The 22606-nt window shown below is 40.6% G+C and overlaps 3 protein-coding genes across 4 annotated transcripts in view; 1 reads left to right on the plus strand and 2 right to left on the minus strand.

Annotated features, from left to right (window-relative positions):
- HEATR1 (HEAT repeat containing 1) overlaps nucleotides 1–2196 on the plus strand; it is a 34793-nt gene extending 32597 nt beyond the window's left edge. The window contains exons 42-45 of the mRNA XM_012572573.5: nucleotides 87–241; nucleotides 606–764; nucleotides 1462–1570; nucleotides 1965–2196. Of these exons, the coding sequence (XP_012428027.4) occupies nucleotides 87–241; nucleotides 606–764; nucleotides 1462–1570; nucleotides 1965–2053 (512 nt within the window). The 3' untranslated portion in view covers nucleotides 2054–2196. The remainder of the gene's footprint in view (nucleotides 1–86; nucleotides 242–605; nucleotides 765–1461; nucleotides 1571–1964) is intronic.
- Nucleotides 2197–3783: 1587 nt separating this feature from the next.
- Nucleotides 3784–16341, minus strand: LGALS8 (galectin 8). 2 transcript variants are annotated; one of them, XM_012572580.5, is made up of 9 exons: nucleotides 16200–16341; nucleotides 12247–12335; nucleotides 11442–11652; nucleotides 10653–10769; nucleotides 8924–8980; nucleotides 8819–8845; nucleotides 7399–7487; nucleotides 4912–5077; nucleotides 3784–4451 (listed from the first exon to the last, which is right to left on the minus strand). In XM_012572580.5, exons 1-9 carry the CDS (start codon nucleotides 16311–16313, stop codon nucleotides 4302–4304), a joined length of 1020 nt encoding a protein of 339 aa, XP_012428034.3. In that variant the 5' UTR covers nucleotides 16314–16341; the 3' UTR covers nucleotides 3784–4301. The 2 variants fall into 2 exon arrangements, with proteins under 2 accessions (XP_012428034.3, XP_012428035.1); XM_012572581.5 differs by lacking the exon at nucleotides 8924–8980.
- EDARADD (EDAR associated via death domain) overlaps nucleotides 16247–22606 on the minus strand; it is a 28459-nt gene continuing 22099 nt past the window's right edge. The window contains exon 7 of the mRNA XM_072927091.1: nucleotides 16247–16398. The gene's annotated coding sequence lies outside the window, so the exon portion shown is untranslated. The remainder of the gene's footprint in view (nucleotides 16399–22606) is intronic.

Genomic DNA, 22606 nt, shown 5'->3' on the forward strand with positions numbered 1-22606 from the left:
CTATGTTTCTGTCCTGCAGTTTTGTGGGAAGTTTTGTTTTCATTCTGTAAATGATATTTTTTTTCTTCTCCTTGGCTCTTGTGTAGATGAAGCTTTCTTTGACTCTGACAATAACACAGAAAAGAGCTGTCTCCTGTTGCAGTACACCATGGACTGTCTGCACAAGCTCTTCCTGTTTGACACCCAGAAGTTCTTGAGTAAAGAAAGAGCAGAAACCTTGATGCAGCCTCTGGTCGATCAGGTATTGACAAATCCATAGAAACTATTCATAGCTAATTTTTTCCCCCATAATTTAAAAAAAAAAAAAAAATCAGGTGTCAGTCATCTTTTAGGTCAGTTACCCTTACCTAAAATGGGGGGATTAGTTCATAGTTTTTGAGCCACAGACAATATTGTTTCTTTGCCTAAGGCTCTGAATTACTGATTTTTTGCATCCTTTTTTAAAATGTCTTCATTCTGTAAGGTTCATGCATGTTTATTGAGCTCTTGCAGACCAGTGCACTCCCACTGATGAGCTTTGACTTAATTCTGGAGTACCTAAAAGCCAAAGCTAGAGGTAGTTTTGGCTGGGTTTATCTGAGCCTGGATGTGTTTTACTTCCACAGCTAGAAAATGTGCTTGGAGGAGATGAGAAGTTCCAGGAAAGAGTGACAGCACACCTGATACCCTGCATAGCTCAGTTTTCAGTGGCAATGGCAGATGATTCTCTTTGGAAACCACTGAACTACCAGATCCTGCTGAAGACAAGGCACAGTTCTTCTAAGGTTGGGAGCCATCAGAATCTGGTTTTCTTTGTCATGCTAGAAAGTGGGAACAGTGCTCCCAAAGTCAGAAGTGAATTAACCAAGTCACTGCTGAAATAGTAGCCTAAATTAAAATACTTGTGCTGTACCACAGTACTTCCAAGCTGTAGAGATGGGTGCAACATGCTCTTTTGCTCTTGCTGTAAGCAGTTAATATTCCATGTCTTTCGTACTGTGGGGTTTGGGCTCTCTGAAGATTTGGTATCTGTTGGAATAAGAGAGAATTGTTTGCATCCGAAGACAGGGGCACTCCAGAGGGGTAATGGGAAGACAGTTACCAGCTTTCAGACCTGTTCATAGAGTTTTGTCAAGACTCTCCTGTTGACATGTTACAGATACCAAGGGAGTATACTTGGTTTTTCACAGTGCTCAGCTAAGCCCTGATAAGAGTGGAAGTGGCATTGTGACAGGAAGTTAAAGTCCATTATATCAAATAATTTCCAGCAACATTGCCTACTTCTTTCAACCCGTTTTTTATTTGCTGTTATGTTAATTATGTTTTATTTGCCAGATGTCAATATTTAAATTAGATGAAAAGCAGTTCCCCTTCAGTCACAAAAGATTATAACCTTATAATGAATGGAAAGAAAGTAGGGGTGGGGGAAAACAGGGAACTGTACTGTAATGTTTGTTTCCTTATGTAATTGTTTTGGTTTAGGTCCGATTTGCCGCCCTGCTTGCTTTGATAGAAGTTGCACAAAAACTAAAGGAGAACTACCTGGTCCTGCTACCAGAATCTATTCCATTCTTAGCTGAGCTTATGGAAGGTAATACTCTCAAGTGGCTTTAGTTAGTGAAGGGTGACTAATTTCAAAGATTCAGACAGGCTCATTGTTATAACTGATATAAATCTTATTAATTTGTATATGGTAGCTTATACTGTGCAAAATGCAAACTAAAATGGATTATATCAAACACACTCATGAAGTTCAGTTAAATTACGGTGGTTTCTTCAGTGTTGTAACCTCTGCGTATCTCCCCATGCGCAAGTTTTAGATCACTGTTGGTAGAAAGAGTCTGCCTAGTTCAGTGACAAAATATTTCTGAATAATAATTTCATTTATGATGTTTGAGAATGGTTCTAACCTTGATGATGAAGCCTTCCTCGGGTAGCCTTGTAATCACTGCTCTACTTAATTCCTGCTCAATTTCTTTTTCTAGATGAATGTGAAGAAGTTGAACAGCAATGTCAGAAGACAATTCAACAACTGGAAGTCATTTTGGGAGAACCACTCCAAAGCTACTTCTAAGTTTATGCCCTTCATTTTCAAATTTTGTCTGAATTGTGTTAGCTTTACACATTCAGGTGTTACAGGCAAACTGTCATAACAGTTTTTATCAGCGACAAGATTTTAACTTTTTAATAAAATATTTTAAGAATCTGGCTTTATCATTTCTGGATGGACTGGGGACTTTTCTTATGACTTTTCCTTAACTGCTCTTTTCTTAACAGTGGGAAACTGGCACAGGCTATAAACAAATCTTGAATGACAACATGTGAGACTCACTGAATTCCACGGTGCTTGGGGCATACAGTTACTGTCCCAGTGGAGAGGTTGTCATGCTCCAAGCATGGTCCTCACTGGACCAATACACTGAAATCCTGAAAATCCGCTTTTTTCTGTTATCTGTAGGGATGTAAAAAGTATACCTACTAAAGGTACTGAAAAAGAAGTTCCAAGAAACTGATCCATGTAGAAACTTAAATCTGTTTTACAGTCTTTAAAGACTGCTACTGCTTAGCTGAAGTTCAAACATAAATTGCTTGCTATGATAATGAATTTACCCAAAAAATTACTACTTGTTTTGCACCATGAGCTGCTGTTCCATTACAGTGGTACTAAGGCACCCAGACTCTGTGAAATAGGGTTTAAAATGCAACAGGGTAGAACTGAAACTATACAGGGGATAATGTTACATCTCACTGGGTGCTGGGAATGAGCCTCTGTCCAGGGTGCAGCATGACATGTAGAGCCCATACATGGAAAGATTACCACATCAAGTTCTTACCAGATTTTCTTAAAACTGTTAGTTGTCTCTGCTGTCAAACAAAAAGGACATTGCCATGAGAACATCTGCTGAACACTTAGCTAAAGGCAAGGACACACAAGTGGTATTACAGCCATGAGGAGCTGCCTACCAGCTCTTCTGTTCCAATGAGTTTATCCGGCAGCCAAGGGGTCTGTACAGCACAGCACAGCCCTGAAGGCCACCCCAGCATGGCCACAGCTCAGATTAACTGCTCTGTGCATTACTAATTCCTTGATGCAGAAATGGTTCTCTGGTCAGGGTCACTTAACCAACTTAAGAGATACTGGTAAGACAATAACAAAACAAAAGAGAATAGACCAAAAAGGGATCATAGCTACACTTGGAGGAAAGCAGAGTTCATTTATGTTTTTATTGATGCTTTTTATACATTAAATTTGCTTATTTAAAGTCTTTTAGGGTACATCTTATTCTTGAAATTGCTTCGGTATTAGCAGTCTTAAGACATACAGGGACATCCTTCAGGCATGTAATGACAACCAATAGTAACTCATTTTTAAAAAGGATATAAAAAGACTGACATTTGTATGGAAAACTGAAAAGGAACAGTTTATTTCACATAGGTAGTATTTTCATACAAGACTGAAAAAGGATTCGTTCTCTAGTCCTCAGCTAGATGGCACTAGTTGGCACTAGATGGCACTAGTCAAGTGCCATCTCAGCTGAAACTCTACCTGGACTGCCTGGATTCAGACATAAGTCTAAAAATGAAACCCACAAACATCTACTTCAGACCCCAAGGCTTCTTAACCCAGTTAGGAGCCACTTCAGATCAAAGAAAGTTTCAAAAGTTCATGTTGAAACCAGCTAAATCCCTTTCCTGTGTTTTACTTTGGAAAACTAAAAAGCTAGAAATTCTGGGCCCTAGTAAGCAGGAGGTGACATAACCATAGATGTCATAGAAGGTACTATTGCAGCAGCAGGCTAAGAGGTAAGATCAAACTTCCTGCCTTTTACCAGAAGTAAAAGGTCAACTGTTTGCTTAATCCAACTTCACTGTAAAGGTTATTATTAAGACAAAGAATTATAATCCATAGCTCTATATTAAATAAATTATAAACTTCCCTTTTGAGATGGATAACTATCTTTGGATTCTGTTTTAGTCTAACTTCTACTTCACAATATTTAATGTATAGTGTTGAATGCTAAATGGTAGTTAACATACAGAGTGCAATTGTTGGACACAGTATGATGCAGCATTTTCATATTGCTAGGTTCAGTAATGCAGAAGATTTATCTGAGCAAACACTAACTTAGCTTGCAAGAAACTGAAGACTAGAGAAGGATTTAAATTTGAAGTTAGTATTTCTAGTACTTGCCTAACTCAGGCAAATGCAAAGCCTAGATAGGCTAAAGGCAGGCTCAGCATGAGTCAGCACCTGTTTGTACTTGACAAGGAGGCACTGTCATTAGAAGAGGTTAAATTCTTTCAGTACTTATTGAAAAGAACTACCAGCTTCTCACATCCAACAAGTGAACATCTCCCGTGACTTCCACTATGCTGATCTTTTCAAGTTGTTTAAAACGATGCTTGTACTCCAGAGTGTGAACACCATTAACAGCAACTTTGAACTGGTAGGCATCACAGAAAATAATCAGCTGCAAAGCAGTAAGAAAAACAGTTAACATTTAAGCTCAGGTAAGATGCTAAAAAATCTGAAGACCTAGCATGGATTTCGGCAAGATGTGTTTCTATTACAGAGAACGTTTCATGCAAAAGCAACATTTAAAAACAAAAATGGGGCACCGATAAAATTCACAGAATCATAGAATAACTTAAATTGCAAGGGACCTATAAAAATCATCAAGTCCAACTCAATTTAATTTAAATTTGCTCTTAGCACAAGTTGAATTTTTGCAATTACTTAAAAAGAAAACTCTTACTAAATAAAGACAAATGTCTGCTCTCTATGGTCCCATTTAATTTTAAGTATTTTCAAGACATGAAATGCAGGAATAGTAGTTTTATTTAAATCTGTATTAGTAATAGGCTATTTAAGCACCAATGTTAATCCATTTGGCAGATTTTTCAGTTTGATGCTCTTTCAATTAATCTTACCTCAAAATACATCCCTGGACTGAAAGGAAAGTTAGTAATTTCCTTTTCTTCTTCTCCCCAACTGTCATGAAGGTAGGAGTTTCTTACAAAAACTTTATTTTTCATTCGGGGATTCAGATGTAAAGCAATGTCCTTTGAGTCACTTGGTCTCAGATTTATTGCAAAGCTGGAAGATATATTTTTTTAAAGTTTATTGCACCAAGGTTTTACAGACATGACAACAGCAGTCAGTGCCATTTACCAATCCCTCAGCCAATACTCAGGCTGCTTATGAGCCAGGGCTGTGACTCACCTGAAAAACCAAGCAGGCAGCCAGCATGCACTCGTCTCCTCTGCACAGAAACCTTTGCTGGAGGCAGCAAATGTAGGACATGACCCTGCTAGATCCACTTCATCATTCACAACTTTCTGTACATGTCTCAGCAAGAACTATTGAGCCAAGTGTGGCTCCCCTACTGCACTAGGAAACAGCATTCCCACAGGAACATAAAGAGCTGCCTGCTTCCCCAGCTCTTTCATTCAGGCAATGGAGAGTGGAAGCCTTTGTTTCACCTAAAGACATCATATTCTTTCTGCCAACAAAGTGGTTGGACTCCAAGGAAAAATTTAAGGATTCTCACCATACATTTAAGACTGCTGGGACACCATGTATACAAAATGTTATTTTGCAGGCAGCAAAGCTCTGCCCAGGCTGAGTGAATATTCTGCCATCTCAGACATGCCCACCAAATAAGGTTCCTAAAGGGAAGCTCTGGAGGAGGGTGATCAGAGGGAACAGTCATTCAAATTCACATGAATGCTTCAGCCTGTGGCAAAGACCTTACTGTGTTTGAAGAAAAAAATATTTCCTCTCCACCCAAATTAGCTCCAGCTGTCAGATTGTTACCCTCTTTTGAGAATTATTCAGTCCAGATAGGAAATATTGCAACAGTTCCAAGCTGTGAATTTCTCTTTTTCACCAGAAAAAGAAACACCTAAAGCTGTGTGAACTGAGCAAAAGACATGAAATAATTTATAAACTCTATATACGTATATGGGTTGAAAAGCATAAACAAAAAGCAGACAACCTGCGAGCTTTAACAGCCAAAAGCCTCTTCATGCTTACACGCATCTGAGCACATTCAGAACTTGAAAAGTGCTAATAAACTTTTCAAGTTAAAAGAAGGAAAAGAAATGCTACTCTCTAAGTATTAATTATCCTACTCAATCTGAAGTCCATCCAAACTTTGTGGATAAAGATTCCAGACCTTGGATTCCAGTATGAACTCTGAATGCTGTTCAAGTGCAGGGAAGAAATGTTCCCTGAGGAGGCAGGAGAGCAATACATATGCACAATGTGAAAAAATGCTTCTCATCATTTTAATTTCTCATTAATTGCTTCATTTTTAGGCATGTTTTTGCAGAGCCAAAACTACCCTTCAAGTAAAGGGCATGCTGGAGCACAGACATTTGCTCAGCTCTATTTTGACTGCGTTGTGCTCCCCTACTCCCCAAGCTTTATTTCATGTTTGGAAAAGGTGTTCTTTGCAACCCTTTGTTCCTCATTTGCTACCAAAACTATTGCTCATACTCCCTTATCAGCTTTCATGGAATCACAGAATGGCCTGGGTTGGGAGGGACCTTAAAGTTCATCTCGTTCCAACCCCCCTGCCACAAGCAGGGACACTTTTCACCAAACCTGGTTGCTCAGGGACCTATCCAACCTGGCCTTGAACACTGCTAGACATGGGGCATGTCTCACTACCCTCATAGTAATGAATTTCTTTCTCATATCTAACCTAAACCTACTCTCTTTCAGTTGGAAGGCATTCCCCCTTTTCTGTCACTACATGCTCTTCTATATAGTCTCTCTCCATGTTTCTTACAGGCATCCTTCATGTACCAGAAAGCCACAATTAGGTCTTCCTGAAGCACTTTTTCTGCCAGGCTGAACAGTCCAAATTTTCTTAGCCTTTTCTTTTTGGAGAGGCGCTCCATCCTTCTTAATCACTCAGTTAATCACTTTCATCACTCAGTTACTGTCAGTTAAGCACTTTCATGCTTATACCAAGGAGGTTTGTCAGAGAAATATTGTTTAACATGCAGCATTTGAGCACACCAGCAACTTGCCTGACTTATGTTTCATCTATTTCTGCCAAATCCTTACTCTTGGATCCCTCTAGAATAAAGGTTGTCTCTGTACAGTACATCTGCTCACACTTCCTGCACAATGGAAAGCCCTGAACAAACACATAAATTTGTAAATGACAGATTTAGTAGGTAAGCCACTCAGATTTTACCTTCACTTTTCACAATGGAGCTGCTCTTTTAAGTCCTCTCTAAAGCGGTAATTCTGCTGGTTCCTGAGGAACCTGCACTGTAGTGTCAGGCGATTCTAGATGCTAAGTTGCAAGTGAGTAAGGATATACAGAGGCAATGGAAAAGCCAACTCATTCTCAAGAGCACCTCAGTTAAATAACAGCAAAAAAACCCATCAGTAACACATACCTTTTTGGGTTTTTATTCACTTCTCCTTTAATGGCAATCGTGCATCCTGGACGAAGTGCAGTATCAAGTTTCCCAGTGTAAGGTACACCCTGAAAGTACACCCCCAGTAAAAATTTTGACTGTGACTTACTTTTTTTTTTTTTTTAATACAAGTTGAGCTTTACTATGGCATGATGAAATTTTGGCCTACAACTGCAAATCTGTACTTACCACTAAAGTAATTCCTACAGCATATTGTGGGATCCTAATACTGTAGTGGAAAACTTACACTGAGATAAATCCATCAATGTACTGGGTTTTAATTTAGACTGCCACCTTGGATTCAAAACAAACATTATTTACAACTACTTCTGCCCCTACTAATGGTGAAAGGAGGGGAAGAAGGGGAAACGAAAAAAAAAACAAGAAAAAAGTAAGCATGTAATAGTTTAAATTCTAATCACATAATTATTCAGACTTATACCTGACTTTTCATCTCTGGAAGTATCAGTTTTGCTTTAAAGAGTAAGACTCCTGCTAAGGTGTGTTGTTGTCCCATGGTCACATAAGTGCTAGAAGCAGACACTAAGTGCTCTGTCCTCCTGGCAGCAGTTCATAATGATAGATGGTGCAAGTATTTTATTCATCTTTACTTCTTCATTGTGTTAACAGTTATTTTTACCAGGGAAAAGAAAGGAATTGAGGAGCATTTCACTTTTATGTTTTTGCTGAAGTCCACCACTTGCAAATTACAATATTGCATGTCACTCGGTTTTGAAAAAAAGATTGGAAAAGGCAAGCTGTCAAGGGACAAAGCGTCTAAAATTACGGCACTCACTGCAACGTCACTTTCTCCACAAATTCTATCTGTATGTATTCCTGGCTTCAACCCCTTTCCAGTTTGAGTGCAGTCCTTGCTCCAGCATGGATACAGTCCACCTGCACAGGTTTTTGTAAAAAGATGAGCAATCACTCCATCTATACTCCATGTTAGCTAGGTATAAGTTCCACCCCTAAGGTGCAACACTTGCATCCAGCTACCTAAAGTAGCACACAGGGATGTGTCAGCAAGAGGAAGATGTAGTAGACAGGTTTCACACATGTTAACATGACTGCAGAATACTTCTGCTTTGCAGGTATTCCCTAAGGCAGAGACAACAAAGTATGCCTATTTGAAAAAAATTCCACTGTGACTTGGTCCTTTAAAACTTCAGATACTTTGCTTTTAATTTGTTTATGTTTGTGGATGCTGTGTTTAATCTTTTGGGTTTTCTAAATGATTTAACAAGTCTCATTTGTATTAGCAGCAGAGAAGAGGATTACCCTCTACAAAACCTCACTGATGATCTTTCTCCAGTTGGCTGTCAATTCCTTTCTTCTTGTCTTTTCATAAATAACTGAAGTATTTTAGATTTGCCACAAATCTACAGGAAACACTTACCAATTGTGAACCATTTGGCATCGCCCCCTACAAGAGAAGAAAAGGACATTACCTAGCTTATCAGACAACAGGGAGATTCATTCAACCTTTTACAAGCATACGTACATTTTCTGTGTTTATCTTTGTTACTCCTAGAGACGATGGCTGAGAGCCTTGTAAAGACTGCAGAAAGAGAGATATTTAGGTGTCACTGCTAATGTCATATAACTTTATGCTAAAGTTGGTTTAGAACAATGTAAGGATCATCAATGGTGAACTGCTAGGATGGAAATCTAGGGCTATGTCAATAAAAAAGACAGCCAAACCCCTACAAACTACAGGAAAGCTCTGAAGTTCAACTGCTGAAGCCAAATCAAGATTTCTGAAGATCACCTCATCACAATTTGAATCTTTATTTAACAGTCAGAGTACTGTCAAACTCTCAGAATCTCAGGGTACCCATGGAGTTTTCCTCACTGGGGTAGAAACACCAGTATGGCAAGTCCATACAGCAAGATTCTTAATCCCAAGCAGCCCTCTACATCAGTGTCCCTTCTCATGGGAAGGACAGATGAGCAACATGGCCATGGCAGAGACAGTTACAGCTGGTGTCTTCAGGTTGTTTATTTCAATCCCAACCTCCAACTTCCTCCTCAGAAAAGTGTATTAGAAGCAAAGACTAAAAGGAAAGAATCACCTTTCTCCATTCCTTTCTTCCACAAAGCATACAGCATCAGTAGGCACAAGTGTATGTTTTGTGCTTGGGTCAGAAAACAACCTACAGCACCTGCTTGCCCTCAAGCTCTTCTTGGAGTCAGTCCTCCAAGATCAGGAAGCAGACAGCTTTTGCAGGAATATTATTCTGGCAACATGTCCAAGGCCAAGTGACAGGACTCATGAAAATCTGTTTACCATCTTCGCAAATGATCTTTAAACATAGCAGACCTATATTTAAAGCTTAGAATTCATTATGTTCAGCTTCGCTTCCTACCAAAACAATTATTAGTCCGCTGACCAGAGTTAGACCTGGTATTTGGCAGCAAGAGTCAAAACCTTCACCCACACTGTAGCGAAGATTGTGCTGAAGAGACCCAGAGTATCTCACAGGAGTAGGTAGACTACCTTAGTGAGTGGCAGAAAAGGGAAAAGGCATTCACCTTCTGTATCTCCCTGGAATTTATCACCTTCAGTTTCTGTTCTAAAAAATCTAACTCTTTCAGAACAAAAGGATCTCTCCTTCTCCACAGGGAAAAACTCCCTGTTAGTTTACTATCAGTAGCAGAGCTGACAGATGAGAGGAGGCACAGCACAGACTTCACTTCGAATCCACTGCAGTTTGGTCCACTACAAAGTCTGAGAAAGAGTACCTCTTCTTATCCCCTTCTGACTTCAGTCAACAAATCAGTCAGTCAAGTAGGAAAAACAGGGCTATGTACACAAGGAGTTCCAGCTGTGGCTGACCTTGGCATTTCAAAGCCAAGTAACAAGTTGCAGCCATGGCTACACTTGTCCCTTAGAAGCACTGAATACTCAAGAGTTCATTCTGAAGCCCCTGCAATATTTGAAAAGTCTAATCCACTCATAGACTAAGTATCCAACCAATTCTTATACAATCTGTCCTGTTAACTTTGTAAGCTGCAAAATTTTGTCACATTCTTGCCCCTAACTGCATGACTGAAACAGGAAGACAGAAATCCTCATGAGAGTCACATGCTGAAATGTGGGGAAACCAAAATCTCCTTGCTAACATTGGACTGTGTAGCTGCTTCTCCTTCCTTTTCAATATAAATCCCACTATGCAGTTTAGCAGGAAAGAGGAAATGAATCAAACAAGTCAGCTATCTATACAACTTACCTTAGAAACAAACTCTATGGTTTTGATCTGCACTTTTCCATATATTCCAAGAGTATCTATTTTTTCAAGACTAATTCTGTGGTTGTAGAGCAGCAAGTGCTTTTTGTTTACAGTAACCTAAAGAGATGGGAAACAAAACTGAAAAAATGTATTAAACATACATTACACCAGCCATGTATCAAACTGTATGCACACATCTCTGGCTTACACTGGTTTGGTAAGAAATAATTTGGTACAAAACACTCCTAGGAGTGTCCTAGAAATATCAGATCAACTAAGTTCAACTCATCCATAAGTCAGTCTCTCTTTCCATCACTATGAGGGAGATTCATTTACCTACACTAAAATTTGCACTTCACAACTTTCTTTCTAACACCTGATCATTTACCAGTGTGGTATTACCAATGTAATAGAATCTATTATTGCAGTCTAACAGAGCAAGACAAATACATCTCACATGTCCCCTCCAAAAGGGCTGTCCTACACTAGCCACAGAACAGGTTTATCCCAAGATTAGCCCTTTGCACATACAGAGGGAAGGGTGGAGTAGCCATTAGCTATGGCAGGAAGTTCCTTGCCTACTCATCCAATTTGGAGGAAAGCAATACAAAATTAAAGGTCGGATTTAATTAGCACCTCTTTAAAGAAAAGCTCTAAACTTTTCTGTAGTTAGACTATACCTAGGTAACAGAGACACCTAGATCTCCAATATTTATTTCAATTATACAAAATACTCTACTTTATTGGCCTGAAAAAATGGCTGCAGATGAAGAATCAACCCAGACTCACCTGGAATTTATCCTTTAAAATCATGATGACAATCTCAAAGGACTTTCCTTTTCCAAAGGGCATCTCATAAGTGATCTCCTCCCAGCCCCACTTCTCCCTCTCCAGTGTGTTGCAAACAATGCAGCCAGACCTTTTGAAGCGGGGGTTGAAATGGAATGCCACATCAGCTCGAGGCTTTATGCTGCTGCCACACTGTAAATCCACCTGGAACCTAATCACAGAAGTAAGACAAACCACATTCAGCTCAGTCTCTCAAGAGCACACTTAAAGGCTTGGTACATTTGTGTTTTACTGTGGAGCCTCAGAACAGGCAGACACAATGAATGTCACTGGATAAGAAAAAATCCCCAAGAAACATTTGCCCTCCTCTCTTCCTACACAGATGTGAAAGGTTCACCCATGATCTGTCTGCAGGGACTATAAATGTTTAAATTTATTTAATGGCTATCATTCATATCCTGTAAACTCCTCACTTACTGTGTTCACCACCTTCCCTTCCATCATCTTCAGCAGAACATAGCAAATGAACCTTGGATAAGGTCAGGGAACAGAACTCCCTTACTGGGCACAAGCACTAGTCCATACCTCCTTATCCCAGTTTAACTTAATTCCCACACTATACACATTCAGTTATCCATTTTGTTAGTGTCAGATTACCCTTTAAGCCTGCATTCAATCTGATGTTATCACAAGGATTTAGTTCAAGCCTTTGTGTGCCATCCTAAGTAGGACCCCTGGAAACATTTCACCCTCTACATTCATGCTCACATGGTGACACTGCAAAACATGACAACATCGCCTCTACCTGTCTGCATCATCAGGAACAGTGCCATGTATCACAATTAGCTCTCCAGGAACAAGGCCACCATGTATTGTACCAACATACGGAATGATCTAGAAGAGGGGAGAACAAAAAAGAAGAAAAAAAATATTCTAATACCATTTTGTGATGGAAGCAAGAAACCCCAAAACAGTTTAAAAATTAGTATTCTAATTCTTAATTACATGATGCTCTACAACATTAGAAGAAACACAGCTAGCTTTTAATATAAAAGAATATACAACAGGAAGGGAAAACCCAGCATATTTTCCACTATGAAAACTAAGATTTTCAGATAAAATCAAAACTAAAATTTCCATCCTCCATTCTTAGCTCTCAGATGAAGAGTCATAATATTTTATTGCCTCACTATTCATAGAGCATAAAGAGGATTAATTTCAAATTAGTTAATTCCCAAGGGCTAACTTATCAGCCCCCTTGCTGGTACCAGAAGGAAACTTCTACAACTCCCCCGCTCCCAGACTACAGGAGCTGCCTTTTTGCTTATTCATGCTCCATTAGGGAAAATAATGATAGGGTGTCTTCTTAGTAAAACCCACAGAGTGTCTTCTTAGTAAAACCTACACAAACACAACAAAATACCTCACCCTAATAAGCTAAGAACTGCAAAGTGCACTAAAACAGCCCTGTTCAGGAGTCTTGGATTTTATGGTGCCTACAGTATGCAGTCTGGCTCCAATCCTCGCTATGTTTTCTTCCTTATCAATAGCTGGAGAAGGCAACATATGGATGTTACACTGAACTGAAATGGCAGCATGGTGAGAGTTGTTAAGCCATAGGGAGGCATATGTCACTTAGGATAAAAGCTCCAAACACCCCAGCACAGATCACCAGCAAAGACTCAGATGTGCTCACAGAAGCCCTACCCTGATCATCCAGCATTTCAGGAAGGGATGGGAAGCACCTTAACATTAAACTGTGGAAGCTCCCAGGTGCCTGGCCCAAAAGCAAAGCACTAAGTCTACATCTCATCACATGTGTGATGTGCTTCAGATTGAAAAAGGAAGTAAATGGTAGAAAATGTTGCATTTGCTCTGGTTAACCAAAAGAAAATTTTGCCAAGGTTGTTTTTGGTAGTTTATAAGATTTTGGGATACTCCTGAAATGAAACATCAATTGCAAACAAGAATTTCAGTAATTTAACAACAGAAATAATAAACACATTGGAATTACTACTCTTGAATGGAATATTGGACCATAAAACAACAACTTGAGATTTTTTTTTTTAAATATATAGATCATTGCATGAAACAGGAAGATAAGGGTATGTGTTGCTGACACATATTTTTGTTAATCTGTGAGAAAAAAGAAACACCAGTAATTGTCTAAATCCAGAGTGTTGATCATTTCTGACGGTAGATACACATCCTTTTCTGCCCATTCTCCACTTTCCTTCTCAGCTACCCACGCACTGCATAAAGCCTAATTCAGAGTCGTCTTCTGCATCAGGAAAAAAAATAGAACTTGCTTCTCAAACAAACTGGCAGGTTGTTTTAAGTCTCATCATGTTTATTGCCTTTAGCATGTGCAGTAGAAGAGGACCAAAATGTGAAATTAAGTGTTAAAAGCGAATGAAAAGTGAAATCCCTTTGCTTACTAGTATCAGCTTGGTTCCTTAAAATACAAGCTGCACTCCAGAAGATAAGTTTTATTCAAGCAATAATAATCAAAAATTAAAAGTGTATCTTGATTGTTCTCATTTTTACTCTCTGCCCCTGAGGGGCAGTAGCTCTATTGCAATAAAGTAGTAAGTTACTGGTTCAGTCTCCAAAGACAAACCAAAGAAGCACACACAGGTCAGGGATACTGGGACTGGACCATTTTAGTGAAGCAAAGTTCTATACCCCTGAAAAGGAACTGTAGCAAAAGCACTTCTTCATATTCAAAAGCATGCACTTATTTAAAAGAAAAGGTGGCCTGTCAACTCTTCAGAAGCTTAGATGTGGAACCAACAAGAGCATAATAGAACTTTTTCTGGGTGCAATACTACTTAATGGGACTTTGTCATCACAGAATGTGTCTGTAATTTGTTCATGTCTCCAGATTCTCTTTTTATACTACTACTACTTTTTCTTCCTTTATTAAGGATAGTGCTTATCACATGACATGATCTATCATCATCCTGCCTTTCTTCCAGACCTCCAAAACTTAGCTCTAAAGCCAACTGGTCAATGTCAATGAATTTGAGAAGTCTTGGAGATGGTGTTCTTCCTAAAAGAACACACCAGTTTTCATAAAACAAGAGGAGAATTATGGTCTTACAGAGGAAAGGACAGTGATAAAAGCCTTTTATGCAGCATGCTGGATATCAGACAGCTGCCCCACCAGATGGGGCATCATTTCTTATCAGATAGGTGGAGTAAAGGGCATAAAGGACCAAAGCAGATTTTCTGCATGCTTGAGAACAGTACAGTAATGAAGAAATACATCTCAGACTCAATCCTGTAATAAACTATGAAGTTTTGCTGCTAATGGAACAATGTACTGAAACAATGATATTTTCATAGCCTGCCTTGCTACAGAAGGGCTGAGGTTGGAAGACACCTCTGGTCTCTCTAATGAAATGCCTTGCTCAAAGCAAGGTCAGACAGAGCAGATTGCTCACTGCCTTGTCTGGAGACTGCCCCAAAGTCTCCAGAATTTGTACCAGTCACTGGCACAATCTTTCCCAACTCTGCCTCCACATTCCAATCCCAAATACTCATTCTTTTTCCCACAATAGGCTCTGGACTCCTAAGCTCTAGATGAATTCTCCTGCTAGGTGTTTTCACCCATCATACTGATCAGTCCCCTTGCAGCCACCCAGTTTTGCTGGACTCTTAAGTCTCTCACTGACACTACTCATTTGCCCTACACATCTCCTAATCCTTCTCTTCACACCTCCTCTTCCACCAAAATTTCCAACTACTAACTTTCATCCCCCTTTCCTTTTGCACTTCAGTCCTCCCACCTTCTAGTTGATCATATGGCCAGCTTTCCTTCCTCTTCCAGCTGGATTCTTGTGAAGGAGGTTGAAACTATTCCCCCCTCATGCCAAACTCTATTCACTTTGCAGCAGTGACCATACACTGGGAATAAACAGTCAGATTCACTGAGGACCCAAGAGTGTGACAGTGCAAAGCTGCAATAGATAAGGAAGTCCTGTGCAGGTCTGTGGCACTGCACATTCCACATGCATACTTTACAGATTTTAGTATTTTTAAAGGGGCCTAGCACAGAATGGCAAAAATACTATTTCCTGCAGGTTCAAATTAACAACATTTTTTAACACACAACAGAAAACACAGCTTCAGATCACCCCTTTAGGGTAAGCCAAAGTCAGGCTGCTATCACAGACCATGAGAATGCTAGAACTTTTCAAAGAAAGTTTCCAGACTCTGAGCCAGGCAAACAAAATTCTGTCAAATCTAGTCTCTGCAGTTGCTGAATCATGTCAGTTCAAGTTTTCCATAGAAAACAGGATTTATTATTAATTAAGATATGAACTATGAAAAAAGATTCCAAGTTTAGTTGTTCAGACTGAAGTTACAGGCACAACAAAATAAACATTTCATGAGAGCTACCAAGCCCCACCCGTATTTACAGAGAATCAGGAGTGAAAACACATCTTATCATACTTTCACTTTCCAGCATATTCTGCAAAAATGCCAGACATCTGTGTAAGCTGTACACAAAACAGGATTATCCTCCAAGGCTGACAGAACGTCTGTCCTCTTTTGGAAGTCCTGGCCATTTGTCTACAGCACAATTTCTAAACATTATCAGCTCTTCATGTCACCTGTGACATTCTCCCTCAAACACCTGAGTGATGCAGAGCTCTCAGTAGCATCCCTCACAGTGCAAAACAGTACTGTTGATATAAAACAGCAAAGCCCCATCTCCCGAGGGAGACATTGTTGACATGACAGAGGAGTTACCGGGTTACTGATTGTCTTCTGGGATGTATCCAAGGGCAATTCAAGTATTTCTTTCTGTGGTGTATCCAAGGTCAGTTTACGCATTTCCTCCTGTGGTGCACCTAAGGATGTCATCTTCCCTCCTCTAGCTCAGGTCTGTCAGTTCTGTGTGGCCACTGCTGGAGAACTCACTGATCAGGCAACACCAAAGGAGTGATCCCTTTGGAAAAAAAAAAGCCAAAAATTTTAATTAAAGAGAAACAAAACAACACAACATGAAGTAAAACCCTCCAAGGTACAGCTACAAATAGCAGAAGAAATGATGCAAACATCTTTCCAGTACATCTGCTAGAGTTTTGAAATATGAAATTAAAAGGCTTACTTGAAGCACTGAGATGCCCCACTGGTAAACAATGTGAACAGGAGTGTGCTATCCCCAAATTTCCCATGGCAGACAAGCCTTAGCAAGTGACCTTGCCTTTTCCACCTTTATCTTACATAAAGTTAAGAAATATTAAGCAAAGAAGAGAAACAGAGGGTGTTTTACATTTCTTCCTCTAACACATACAATCCCAGAACTCCACAAGTAATAACAGAAGTTTATAAAACTATAACGAAATGCACAACATTAATAAGAAATAAAGTTTGTGTGTATACTCAGCTACACTGCAACTTCTTTAGCAAATCCTTTAACAAAGTGTCCAAAATTCAGGGCCAAATTGAAACTACTAAGTATTATTTCTGGCATACACTGGAGAAATAAGGTAGCATATAAACTATGTAGTGATGACAAGCAGACAGGGAAAAAGTCAAAGGTGAAGGCTCTAGCCACATTATTGTGTGAGAACAGAAAGCTATGTTATGGAGAAGAAAAAAAAAAAAAAACAAACAGAAAAAAACTCCAAAACAACACAAAACCAAAACTCCAAGGTCTGTGGCCTGTTCCACAGGGGTTAATCTTCTGCAATGATTAAACAATAGAGTGGTCCATTTTACATCTGACTTAGTCTTGTTGAAGATTTGGACCATATAGGTATTAACTCACCCACTTAAGACCAGTATCTAGAATACAATTCAGAGAACATAAGGTATCAACACTGCACAACTATTTTGCCCTTCGACCTTCTCAAGGGATACTACCATAAATTCACTTTTGCTTGTGCAGGCATGTTTTATCGATTTCATTTTTAAAAGGAGAAAATAAAGACCAAATCAAACAATAATGTTGCCTTTACGGTTGTACAGTCCAACAGCAAACCCCACAAAAACGAAACTTACAGCTCAGCAGTATCCTGCTATCTGAACTTCCTGTGCCTGCAGCAGCAATCTAGATCCTGCTAGGAGAGGATCCTGGCACAGGATCTTGGCAGAGCCAAGAGCAGGTGGCACTATGACAAAGTGATGAGTTAGGGGTTTTCTTATCTGCCTATTACTATTTTATTGGCAAGGTCGCAATAATGAAGGAAAGCTGCAATTCAGGCTCTGTTTGTCTAAAGCAGGACATGCAACTGCAAAGCTCTCCTGTATCCTTCTGCCACCACCACCAGGGTGTGCCTTACACCAAACCTGCAACACGGCAAGTTAAGGTTCCCTGGCTGCCCTGCTATCTCACACATTCCGAGGGGCTGGAAATATCTCCCACAGACAAACAGAAAACCACAGAGACCAAAAATAATAATAAGCAGCTATTAGGCTTCCCACTGTGATACAGAGAAAATGTGTCCTTCATGAGTTACCTTCATGAGGGTAACTCCGGCCAGTCCTTACAATTAAAGCAAGATTTGGCACCAGTGCGAACAAGGCTTTTGCACAGAGAATTACCGAGACGCTTTCTGGACATCTGCAACCACTTAAAGTACAAAACACTGCCGGTGTCCCCCGTCCCCCGCTGTAAACCCGAGACTCCCGAACAGTGGAATGGCACAGGACCAAGCAACCTCGGCCACTTCAGCTTTACGGCGAGCCGAGGCAGTCCCTCTCCCCGACACGCACGTCCCTGCACTCTCCGCTCGGTCTCTTACCGCAGGACGCCCCGCGGCGCTCAGCAGCGCCCGCTGCCCCGCGGGACGCGCCCGCCTGGCCCCGCCGCCGCCATCGCCGCCGCTCCCGGCCCCGCGCCGCCCCGCCCCCACCGCGGTGACGTCACCGAGGCACCGCCCGCGCGGGGGTGGGGCGCGTGCCCCGCGCAGCCGGCGGGGCTGGGCTGAGGCGGCCGCTGTGGCGGACGGGCTCACACCGTGTGAGGTACGCTGCGCTCCTTCCCCTGCGAGCTGTGCGTTTCCTGCGTGTAGTGTGCTTCCTCTGAAGGCCTGTTCCCAGTGCTCTGCCACCCCCTACATAAATTCTCCCTCACATTCCTGGGGTTTAGTTTATGGCCATTGCGCCTTACCCTGTCACCGGGCATCAAGAGTTTGGCACCATCCCCTTGAACTCACCTTTGAGATATTTCTATGCATTAATGAGATCCCTCTCAGCCTTCTCTTCTCCAGATTAAGCAGGCCCAGCTCGCACAGCCTCACCTCCTAAGAGATACTCCAGACACCAAATCATCTTTGTGGCCTCCATTGGACCCTCTCCAGGAGCTCCTTGTCTGCCTTGTACTGAGGGGCCCAGAACTGGACACAGCACTCCTGACGTGGCCTCTGTAGGGTGGAGTAGAGGGGCAGGGTGACCTCCCTCAGCCTGCTGGCCACACTTTTCCAATGCACCCCAGGACACCATTGGCCCTCTTGGCTGCAAGGGCACTGCCAGCTCATGGTCAGCTTTCACCCACCAACACTCCCAGGTCCTTCTCCGCCAAGCTGCTCTCCAGTAGATTGGCCCTCAGCCTGTGCTGGTACTTGGGATTATTCCTCCCCAGGTGCAGGACCCTGCATGCACCCTTGTTGAACCTCATTAGGTTTCTCTGTGCTCAACTCTCCAGGCTCTCCAGTGACCCACAATGACATTTCTGTCCCAAGCCAGCTTCCATCTGCCTCAAGGCTGTGCTTCTATCTTCCTGTTCCCTTGCAAGCCACACTATGAGTGATTGTGGTAGGATTGGTAAGGTAAGCAGGAAGGCCAACAAAGTCCCTTGCAGTTTTATAGCTCATTATGTGTAACAATAAACAGTCTGCTCAGAGAAGCGCTACTTCAGGTTCCCTCTGTTAATACACTGGATGGGGAAAAAATGAGCACAAAAATAAAGAATGCAATATAAAAGGCTCATAAGCTTAAATCACCATCTCCTGTTCGAATAAAGGCATTCAGTATTTCTTTGCCTTGCAAAAAGCAGTGTATGTGGCTATACAGAATTTAGAATGGCATTCACCCACTTGTCACAAAGACCACTAGAGTATCTTAGCTAGATTATATCCAGTCTTATTCCACAATTAACCGACACAAAAGCCCCATCTCAAATCATCTATCTACTTGCTAGAATTCTTCTGACAGTTGTAGGATTGCTGCTTTTATGGGTACCTCAGCTTACCTATATAAAACTGGAAGGATTTGTTCACAGAAAGGTATGATAATACTTCTTTTGAGGAGAACTGTAAAAATTAGGTGCTTGGATAAAAGAGCAGCAAAGCAGATTGCCTGGGGAAAGGTACCTTAGAATCATACATGGTTGTGAGAGAGGACTGACAACTACAGTGTGTAGTTAGCTGCTAGAAAAAAAAAAGCCTGCTATTCAACTGTTCTACATAATTCTACAGCGCTACTTAAAAAGAGAACAAATAAACTACCACTTAGTTTTTCTTTGAATCTATTTTTCCAGGCACTCTAGTTGAAAGAGTAGAGCACTTTAATAAAACCAGACTGACATAAATACATGAAATACACTCAATTGTCAGTATGAGACTGCAACCTCAAAGCAGGTTTGAAAGTTCAGGTCAAACAGCAAAGACAGAAAATATGCTGAAAGGTTGGAATAAAAAAATATGATGCTGAAAGGAAGAGCAATAAGTGGAAGTGTTTCTAGAACCACAGAAAAGAAAGTTTTACTACTTCTTGCTCAGGGCTCTTCTACTTTTGGGAAGAAACAATCCAGAGGAAATACAGTGATTTGAATTATGTACCAGTTCCTTACTGAAGCAGAACAACTGTTTGATTACGTGATTTTAGGCTGAGTCATAGGCAGTTTATGAAATTTGCAGGGAAGCCCCTATCTCAGCACCCAAACCTGATGTAGCATTGACAATGAGTCAGTTGGGTTACAGCTTATGCAGCTTTGTGCTGCTTAAGTTGCTTTGTTCATAGACTGTCTTCTGATCCTGCTGATTTCTTGTGACTGCTATTTTTAGCACCATTTACTAATGGCAGTCCTGACAGCAAATAACAAAGTCTTCCCTTATTTCCACAGTCCAAGTCCTAATTCAGGATTTTTCTTCTAAATTTGATGTGCACTCAGCCATTCCTGGGACTATGTGTAATCCTATCATCAGACTTCTCATGTTCCAGCAGAATTTTGCTTGCTGGAAAAACAGAAATGCTTTGTCAAGACAGATACAGCCAATTTCAGCTGAAGTAAATATAGCAGCTATTCTTGGCCATAAGGTAGTATTTAATCAAGGACCCTGTAACCCCTAAGAAATTTTACCTGCCTCTCCTGTCTTTGATGCCAAGCCTGTAACCTGTCTCTCAGGGTAGCAAGCCATGGTCCAAAGTCAAGGTGAAAACATAGTCACACTTACTTGGCCTGGTATTTTATGCACAGTTCCAATTATAAAATTTCCATCAATAATGGAATTCCCTAGACTTGACACAAATAAGCACCAGTCTCCATTAAGATATCTGCCCATGGAAGTTACTCTTGGCTAATTTTTCTGTAGTGTTGTTGTACCAGAATAACTATTTTTCCCTAGATAATACAGTACTACAGGCTACAGGTGTAAAGCCTCTAGCACATTGGACTGTTCAGCAGACATTTTGTGTTTAAGGACTTCATATGATTTCAAAATACTGACATTGTTGCTTCTTCTGTAGTTTTAGTGGAGCTGTTTGTGCTTTACAGCATTTTCTCATGGAAATTATTCCCCTAGCTTCTTTGAAAAGCTTTAGACTCAAGGAGGACATGAGTCCTCTCGGTACACCAACATTAAAATTAAAAAGCTGGCTCAGCTTTTACTTAGCTACGAGTTTATCAGTGGCCTTCCATAACTCTTCCTTGATATGTCACTATTTAGCTTCAGTGATCATTCAGATCTTCCAGTTTTCAGTTTAAAGTTGCAAATCACAGGAAACAAAAAGTCATGGTTTATAAAATGGGCTTACAGATTAAGCTTAAAATTATACAGCTGCTTCAGGAACTAAGAAGTATTCTATTTTTTTTTGTTGCAATGCCTACTTTTTAAAGCAGAATGTTTAAGAGAAGCATAAGAGCAAACAAGGTACAGAATAGATATGCAGGCCAAAGGACAAAGAAGATACCAAGAAGCCACTAGACCTTCTGAAAACCAATTCTAGGCCATATAACTCTTAAAACATACTCACCCCTGCTTTCTTAAATCAGTGACATGACACTCTAGGTTTCTTGAAGTAGTCAGGATCACTCCTTCATTTGTGTTGCGGTAGACAGGAGAGTGAACCTGTGCCTGTGCTTGCCCTGTCTGCACACCCCAGCACACCCCCACCCCCAGGCGGTTGTGCCACGATCTGCACATAGTGATTCAATCCCTGCCTACCTAGGAGATAAAAACCAGGAAACACTGTATGATGTTCTCCAAACTGGGGGCTGTTATCCAAACCCAAATCCCTAGAACTCTATCTTCACACCTTCATCATCATCCTTGCAGTTGCTCCTGGATATCCCTGGTGAGTCTCTGCAGTTACAGATGAGCTCACCTGCCCTCAGCTCTGCTGCATTTTCAAGGGAGACATGCGAGGGCTGTAGTATCACCTCTCACCACGAGATGGTAGGTGTTTCCTGATGCTTAGAGAGGATCAGGCTTTTAGTAGACCTTTGAGATAGTGAACATCTCAGATTCAGAGAAAGAGGCATAAGTAAATAAGGACCAAAAAAACAACCACTGTTCACAGGATTGTGAATGAAGTAGGGGAAGCTCACGTATATTGGCTGCAAAGACAAAAATAAATTCTCAGTTTAGACTCAATATATTTTTACTACTATAAGCATTTGTGTGCCCCTTTCTTATCCTGGTTCTTTCTGTCAAGGAACTTTTCTGTTATGTAAATTTTTTTAATGTCATCAACAACATGAAACTTGCGTTATTTTTTTAAACAAAAAACATTCCCAAATTAAATATTGGGTCATTTTGAAGCAAACTTATAATCAGAAAAGAATAAGCAATTTCACGTGAACGTATAAAGTTGTGTATCCATCCCTTGCTGTACATAGATACACAGAACACATTTATTATCCAAGTTACTTATGCGGTTCTTTCTCATTTAAGAATCTCAGGCAACTCTCATTACCACAATAACAAATA

This window comes from Taeniopygia guttata, chromosome 3 (assembly GCF_048771995.1).
Source record: "Taeniopygia guttata chromosome 3, bTaeGut7.mat, whole genome shotgun sequence".
NCBI classification, from domain to species: Eukaryota; Metazoa; Chordata; class Aves; order Passeriformes; family Estrildidae; genus Taeniopygia; species Taeniopygia guttata.

Excerpts from the sequence above, each read along its gene's own strand:
- LGALS8 (XM_012572580.5), bottom strand. The coding sequence starts at position 16,313 with ATGACATCCTTAGGTGCACCACAGGAGGAAATGCGTAAACTGACCTTG. Across the intron at positions 10,770-11,441 it reads TTTTAAAGGATAAATTCCAG|GTTACTGTAAACAAAAAGCA; the intron begins GTGAGTCTGGGT and ends CCATCTCTTTAG. Across the intron at positions 8,846-8,923 it reads CAAAGATAAACACAGAAAAT|GGGGCGATGCCAAATGGTTC; the intron begins GTACGTATGCTT and ends CTTCTCTTGTAG.